At 45.7% G+C, this 8,105-nt stretch overlaps 1 protein-coding gene across 1 annotated transcript in view; it reads left to right on the top strand.

Annotated features, from left to right (window-relative positions):
• Nucleotides 1-1,105: 1,105 nt before the first annotated feature.
• LAMC1 (laminin subunit gamma 1) overlaps nt 1,106-8,105 on the top strand; it is a 124,081-nt gene continuing 117,081 nt past the window's right edge. The window contains exon 1 of the mRNA XM_003264438.3: nt 1,106-1,817. Coding sequence (XP_003264486.1) covers nt 1,403-1,817 — 415 coding nt within the window. The 5' untranslated portion in view covers nt 1,106-1,402. The remainder of the gene's footprint in view (nt 1,818-8,105) is intronic.

Genomic DNA, 8,105 nt, shown 5'->3' with positions numbered 1-8,105 from the left:
CGTGTCATTCGTATCCTCTGTGCTTGGCAACGCCAAGGGTTTCAAGCTCCTGCCTCCCTGCCCTGGTCTCTGCTTGCCGTATCAGCACTGGGTAAGCGCCCAGGTTCTGCTCCGGGACTAAAACTCATGATCTTCTGGCTAAGGTTCTGTGAACTGAGTCATTCTGGCACTGAGAATATTCCGTGACTCAGCAGGCCCGAAAAGGAGGATGTCAGAATCCACATAATTTCGAGTCTTTTAAAGGCAAGCCGAGGAACACAAACAACACAGTGGAAGAATTTCGCAGTGGGTCGTGCGTACCCAAGGGAAAAATTCATTCCATTCCCAGCCTTTTCACTTCCTTCCTTGCCCCGGTAAAACGACTGGTTACACTTTAAATCAGCGGCAGGAAATCGCTTCACGAAACTCATCTGGCTGCTGCGACCAGGCCCTTCTGATTCTCCAGGGACCGTGTCGGCCCCATGAACGCCCCAGGACCTCTGTTCGGGAGGGGCTGGAGCGGGGCCCCGGGCAGCAGCGGGCGCTCCCAGTTGGGACCCACACCTGGCTGGGCGGGGACCCTCTTGCCGCAGCCCAAATTGGCGCGAGGCCCCAGGGACGACCCCGAGCGACCTCCTGACCCGGCATCGCCCCTCTAAGGCGCACTCCCCCGACTCCTCCCGCAACCCAGAGTCTCCCAGGCCGCGGAGCCCGAGGACCCCAGAGACTGCCGCGCGGGGAGCGGGTCTGCGAGGCCGCCCTTCCCTCCCGGCATGCACCACCCAGCCGCCCTCCCCTCCCCTCCCCTCCCCTCCCCTCCCCTCCCCTCCTCTCTTCTCCCCTCCTTTCCCCTCCCCCAACCCCCTCCCCGGCTCCCCGCCCACCCCGCGCGCCCCTCCCCCCGGGTCGCGCGCCGCGGGCCCGAGCACAAGACCTCGCTGCTCCCGCCCCCGCCGCCTCCTGGAGTCGCCGGGGAGGACGCGCAGTCCATGGGGCGCGGAGGGCCGGGGAGTTGCCCCAGGGGCCGCGGGAGTTGCTGAGAGGAGACAGAGCTGGGCTTTCTCCTCGGCCTGACCCCACCCCACCCTGCCGACCCCACCCCCTGTTCCTTCCTCCCCGGGGGCGCGCACTCGGGCACGCGCTCGGAAGTCGGGGGTCGGCGCGGAGTGCAGGCTGCTCCCAGGGTAGGTGAGGGAAGCGCGGAGGCGGCGCGCGGGGGCAGTGGTCGGCGAGCAGCGCGGTCCTCGCTAGGGGCGCCCACCCGTCAGTCTCTCCGGCGCGAGCCGCCGCCACCGCCCGCGCCGGAGTCAGGCCCCTGGGCCCCCAGGCTCAAGCAGCGGAGCGGCCTCCGGGGGACGCCGCTAGGCGAGAGGAACGCGCCGGTGCCCTTGCCTTCGCCGTGACCCAGCGTGCGGGCGGCGGGATGAGGGGGAGCCATCGGGCCGCGCCGGCCCTGCGTCCCCGGGGGCGGCTCTGGCCAGTGCTGGCCGTGCTGGCGGCCGCCGCGGCGGGCTGTGCCCGGGCAGCCATGGACGAGTGCACGGACGAGGGCGGGCGGCCGCAGCGCTGCATGCCCGAATTCGTCAACGCCGCCTTCAACGTGACTGTGGTGGCCACCAACACGTGTGGGACTCCGCCCGAGGAATACTGTGTGCAGACCGGGGTGACCGGGGTCACCAAGTCCTGTCACCTGTGCGACGCCGGGCAGCCCCACCTGCAGCACGGGGCAGCCTTCCTGACCGACTACAACAACCAGGCCGACACCACCTGGTGGCAAAGCCAGACCATGCTGGCCGGGGTGCAGTACCCCAGCTCCATCAACCTCACGCTGCACCTGGGTAAGCGGTGACAGCCCCGTCCCCTGCTGCTGCTCGCCAGCAGCCCAGCTCGCGGACCGGCTCCGTCCCAGTGGCCGGCCTCACGGGCCCAGACAGCCGCGTGTTTCCTCTCTGTTCCCTGGCGTGGGCCACACAGAAACTCCTTTCTCCAACTTCTTAAATAGATCTCGCTTTTAACATCCCGTGAGGGCCAGGATGTTCCGCACGAGTCTCTCTGCTTTCCTGTTCTTTCTGACTTAACGGGATTCTGGCTCTCTGATTATTCTGCATTTCGGCTGTTAGGATTGTGATTCCCCACTTTTTTTTCTGAAGCGTTAATCAGAAACTCCCATCCCCACTTTTCTCTTTGCTAGCAAGGTCATCACAGCGCATTCTTGGATCGGAAACAAGAAGGTCCGCCTTAAACACTTTAGCCTTTAAAATGTTTAGATGTCCCTCCAGGGCTGAGGGTGATTGCTCTGTTGAGTTAAGGGGGAATTTGAGGGGAGCAAATGCCTTCGCTGCCTATATTGCCTATGTGTAATTAAAACATAAATTCACTTTTGAAGTTATTGTTCTTTATAGCTGCTCAGCCTTAATTAAGAGCCACAAAGCGATTTGACTGCTAATCCTGGTGCAGAATAAACAAAAGGAAGTGCACTCACTGTAATTGCTGGGCATAGCCTTGTCCCTGGGTAAAAAGCCTCTCCTTTACTGTCTTCCCTTTTGCTTTCATTCAAAGCAAGTGTAGAAACACGTGTAAGTGATCTTTCAGAAATCAGGAAAGGGATGTGTAGAAAACCTCATGGCAGGGCAGTGGGTTGAGGATGGCCATGTGTATCTGGAAGCACCAAAAATAATGTTCGATCTAGCTAAGGTTTTCTTCATCATTGAGATATGTAAATAGGCAGAAAGTTTCATTATTGTGTTTAACAGAGGAATCGATGTGTGAGAAACTGACGTTTTACTTAGCACTTCACTGCCCATTGCCTTGGAAGGCTTGATTATTACCAGTAGCTGGTACAATTAATGAACTTCCAGAGAGAACAGACTGCCCCAAGCCATTCTTCTGTCAAGGGAGGGTAATTCTGTGAGGCTAATATCACTTAGGGGTGTTGGAAAGGAACGTGTTGTAGGCAAATGGTTCTTTTGATCATGATTTCGCTGCTCTCCGGTACACTAAACTTTATGTAAGTATCAGGATTCCAGAGAAAGAATTGGACTTACAAAAAGTACTTTGAAAAGTGGGATTAAATTATTGTGTGTGGAATAAGTGTTAGAAAAGCAGAATTATTTAGCATCTTATTTGCAGTTGAGTCATTAAACAAATGAAACATTTTGAAAATAATTTCATAAAATGATACTATGAGGTATCTGTTTTTCAGGGATTGAAGAAGTAAAGTGCACTGAGTTCGGTTTTTTAAAGGTGCCTTTCTAAAGACATAGCTAGTGACCGAGGGTTTCCTAAGATCTGTGAGATTGCTCTTTATTTTCTCCTGTTACGTTTTTTAAGTTAGCCAAAATTATTTTTGAAATTCGTATCTAAGTATTTCTGTTTAACTTTTGACTTGTTAAAGTTTCTGTGTTCAAGTTTGAATACTCTTGAAGTCTTATTTTTTTCATTTTCAGATTTTAAAATTTTCAGAGAAAAGGCGTTGCCTGATGTCTCAAATCTCAGATGCCTGAAATTCAGTTGACAATTACTGAACAACAGTCTCTTATTTACATAAAGGTGGGGTTGTCAATCTTGGCTCTCAGAATTTTCTCTTGTAGGCACTGTGTAGCTAAAGGTTATTTAAGGTGATTTCAGAGGTAGATAGATTACTCGGTGATTACTACCCTGTTGCAAAGATAATGTGGTAGAGTAACCCGGTATCAGTTAAGTTAGATTGCTCCCACTGGGAGGCAGATATGTTAACTTTGGGTCATGGCTGATTAAAAGGTCAAAAGAGATCTTAGAGTTTACCTCTAACGTCACTTTTTACTATAAAATGTTTTATGCTTGGACTTGGTTTTGCTGAAATTTTCCTCAACTTTTGGTAATATTCTTGCTAAATGAAATTCATAAAACTATGAGTTTAAAACTTGTAAGTTAAAAGTTAAGATATTTTCTTATAAGCATTGTGATTAACTGTAAAAATATGTACTTTAAACTTTTACTTTAAACTAAGTTGACTAGCATACTTGACTTGTTCTTGGATCAGAAATGACATCCTGGAAGAAATCATGCATAGTGGAGGAGGTGGGAAGGGGGAAAGGTTTGTGTGTAGTGAGGTTGAGGTTTCTCTTTCTCCCCCCGCCTTTAATGACAAGGTTATATGTATACATGTATGTTTCGATCAACAATTTATGACAAGTAGGCAAGGTGTTATGTGTCACTGTGTGTTTTGATGTTCAGCATATTCACTCCCCAACTCCAGTTACTCCACGGGCTGTAGCTAACTAATTATTTCCCATGAATTAAAGTACCATGACTATTTTGTGAATCTATTAAATCTCCCTTCCAGTTCAAATTTCACATACCCTTAAACAAGTGATGCATATTGTGCTTCGCTCTTACAGGGCATGTGAAACTAGAAATGAGTAGTGTGAAAGAACTAGGTCTAGCCACCACTTTCCTAGCCTTTCTTTTGATGTTGAACTTTAAATACAGTAAACTTTAAAATAAGCAGTCAAATCATACATAAGAAATGTAAGTAGTTATGTAAGTGTTTTGGCACTGACTTTTTTAAATTATAAAAATGAAACATGACATTGTAAATTCAAACAATGAGTGTAATGACAAGTGAGTTTCTTTGTCACTAGCTGCTAAGCTCCATGCCCTAGAGACCACCCTTCACAATTTCTTACATTAATATGACCCTCTAGAAATTTTTCATGCATACACATGTATATATAAAATTATAGGATCATTTTAACTGGTACTTTTTGGGAGGCTGAGGTGTATTTTAACAGATGGCAAATACAAATCTGATTATTGTGCCCGTATCATCACTTCCTGTACAAAAGCCAGGAAAATCAGTGTTGATTCTGAAAACAGCCATCTCTTAAGCACCATACACAGTCATCCAGGGTGCAGGGTGCAGTGCATCCTTGGTTAAAAAGAGTTAAAGTTGCTATGGGAACCAGAATTGCACTTTCTGCTTGTTGTGGGGAGAAATCTCAACCAGCCACCGTTTTCTAAAAAGAAGTCTTTTTTGTTTCGCCTTCAACTTCTGGGTGGATTATTCAATTGCTGTTAAAAAGTTTGGGTTTTATGTCTTATAAGTTATAGTAAGTTTTTATCAGTACCGGTGGGGTAGTAGTTGATACTAAGATTGTAGCTAAGGATTTGCCTTTTATTAAACAGCCCCATTAATTAACTTGATAATCATTGTGGATGGAAACTTGGCAGACAGGATCCTAATCTTGAGGAAGGTAGCTTTTCCTCTTTCTAAAAGCAGTTAGATTAAGGAAAAGAGTGCTTATAAAACCAAGCCAATCAAAGTTTATGGAACTCCTAAAATTAACACTGAAACCAGATTAGTTTCCAAGCTCCTCATAAACTGTAGGAACCAATAGTGATTAAATGAAGCTTTTAAATCTGTATCTGAATATCTTTTTTGTGTGTGTAAGTTAGAATAATTGATATATAAGGCTATTGCCTTTTATTCTCTTTGGTCCTCTGCTGAGTGTGTATGTATTTAACATGGAACGAATGGCAATTTTTCCCCTCAGGAAAACCTTTGCAAGGTGGGTTCTGACTATGTCAGGGAATAGCTCACTGTGGTGACTTCACTGTGGTATTTGTGCACCCTGAGGGGACACTATTTTAGTTTGTCTTACAAAGGCCTGATTTACATTTTGCAGGTTTCAACTTGAGAAGTTAAGGAGCTCTTCCTTAATGGCCAGCAGTTGTTGAACACGGTTTTATAAAGTTGCTGTTGGCTGTTTTCCTGTAATACAGTTCACTGCTTTTTCTCCAAATTCCTTCTCCATTCTAAGGGCATTCAAAAAAGAATTTACACATTAGGGGAGAAGTTGGAGCTATAAGGCATCCCCCCCTCACCTCTTCCATTTGTCATTGGTCACATTTGTGGGAGGAATCAAGTTTTGCCTATTTCAATTCTAAGTAATCTTAGAAAATTGGGTTTGCCTTTTACTGTGCACTCCTTCCTCCTGTGCATACATTCTCATGTTATTGCCGGATATTCTGCAAACATTTTTAAAAATACTCTTGAAATCCATACCACTGTACCTGATAGATGTAGAAGATTGAGGGTCCTGTCTTCAGAAGATTATACTCTGTTAGGAATTTACACACTCATAATGACATTACAATAATAAATCAAGGATGTCTGTATAATATTTTACAGCTTATAAGGCCTCCAATTTATCACTGATGAGATTTCTCACAACGCAAGGAAGGCAAAGATGCCTAAGGTTGTGATTTGCCAAAAGTCGTGGGGGAGATAGGTCTTTGACTACCTAGTTGATTGCATTCGTTCTTGCAGCTTGCAGCCTCTCAAATGAGTCTTTCAAAAGAATGTCTACTTTATTCTAAGCCATTTTTAAAATTTCATGTATACCCTGGTTCAGAGATACCAGACTCCTTTGGTTTTCCTTGTTTTTTTCTCCTGCATACTCCTTTTTATTTATGTTCCTGGATTCCTCTCTTTTCATGCTGTTCATGCTTCATGGATGAACTCATGTTTGTCTCAAGGCTTTATTTGCAATCTCATTTGTAAATTTTTAAATTCTAAAGTTGTATTTCTAGTCAGCTCTTTTTCCAGATCTAAAAACTTGTTGGTTATGGTCAATTTGGTATGTCCAGAGAACATATTCAAAACTAAATTCACTCCTTGTTATCTCACCCAACTCAAAGCTCTTTTGGTATTACCTATCTCAATGAACTACACTGCTAACACTGAGGCTCTCAGCCGATGTTGCCCACCTCTCTCCTGAAAGAACCATGCTCGACAGGCTTCCTGAATAAAGACTACTCTGGTGAACAGATAGGATCCATTGCTGTGAGGTGGGTCGGTTCTGGGTAGCTGTAACTTCACCCCTTTCTTTCCCACCAATCCTTACTATAATCTGTCCAAGACTCTACTCTTACCTTCTATATCCAGACACTATGTGTCTTGGATGCTTATCTTTCTCTCCATCCTCTTTGTCTCTGCCTTACTGTAAGTTCCCATTGCATTTCACCTGGATTGTTGCCACAGCCTCCTAATAAACTGGTGGGCTTTCTGCCTCCAGTTTTGCCCTTTATATTTGGGCAGCCATCCTTTGGACTGAGTGATGATTCTAAAATGCAAATCTAGTCATACAGTTTTACAGCTAAACATTCTGCAGTGGTTCCTCAAGGTTTTAGGATAAACTCCAAACTCCTTGGCATGGTGTACAGGGTACTTTAGAATCTGGACCTTTTTGTTGCTTCACGTGCTCACAGGGCTGTTCTTTGGTTTGGAACACTTCTCCCAGGTGTTAACCCTTTAGGACTCCTTTCCCAGTTTCTCTTTCTCTCTCCCCTTTCTGCCCCGCTCTCTGGCTTGGATTAGGTCTCCCACTCACGCCACCCTGTAGGTATTTATCACAGTCCCTATCACATAGGATTATCTGTTTCTTTACTTGTCTGTTTCTACCTTTAAACCATGAAGTTTTTGAAGGACGACGAGTCAGGGGTTTAGTAATCTTTTAGTTCAGTTAAAGATGACTAATATTGGTTAATTGCTTGTTATGTATTAGCACCAGTGCAAATTCCTGGATGTGTTCTGTTTCATGGGACATTGCCCTGACCTCATTCTTACATGAAGTGTAGATGCAGAGACCCATGTCTCTCGATTTGGGGGTAGGCAAATGATGGCCTTCTTAGCCAAGTCCAGTGCAGTCCTGCCACCTATTTTTGTATGGGCTATGAACTAAGAATGGTTTGTACATTTTTAATTGGTTAGAAAAAATCAGAAGAATAATATTTTGTGACATGTGAAAATTTCATGAAATTCAAATTTTAGTTATCCATAAAGTTTTGTTGGAGCACAGTTTAGCCCATGTAACAAAGAATTGTCTGTGGCTGTTTTTGCATAATAAAGGCAGAGTTGAGTAATAGCGACAGACTCCATATGTCTCAGCCCACAAAGGCTGAAGTATTTACTATCTGGCTGTCATAGCACAGGTTTCTTGATGTCTGTTCTAGAGCAGTACTTTCATGTTATATAGTAAGTCCTAAGTGAGAGATGCAAGCACAGAGAGGATTCACTTCACTAACATTTGGATGGAGGCTGGAGGCATTCTGTCTCCAGTGACATTTGTCTGGCATGGTGTTCA

The sequence above is a fragment of the Nomascus leucogenys genome, chromosome 9, assembly GCF_006542625.1.
Source record: "Nomascus leucogenys isolate Asia chromosome 9, Asia_NLE_v1, whole genome shotgun sequence".
Lineage (NCBI taxonomy): Eukaryota > Metazoa > Chordata > Mammalia > Primates > Hylobatidae > Nomascus > Nomascus leucogenys.
Note: the sequence above shows the minus strand (reverse complement) of the source record. Positions and strands in the feature narration are given on the sequence as shown.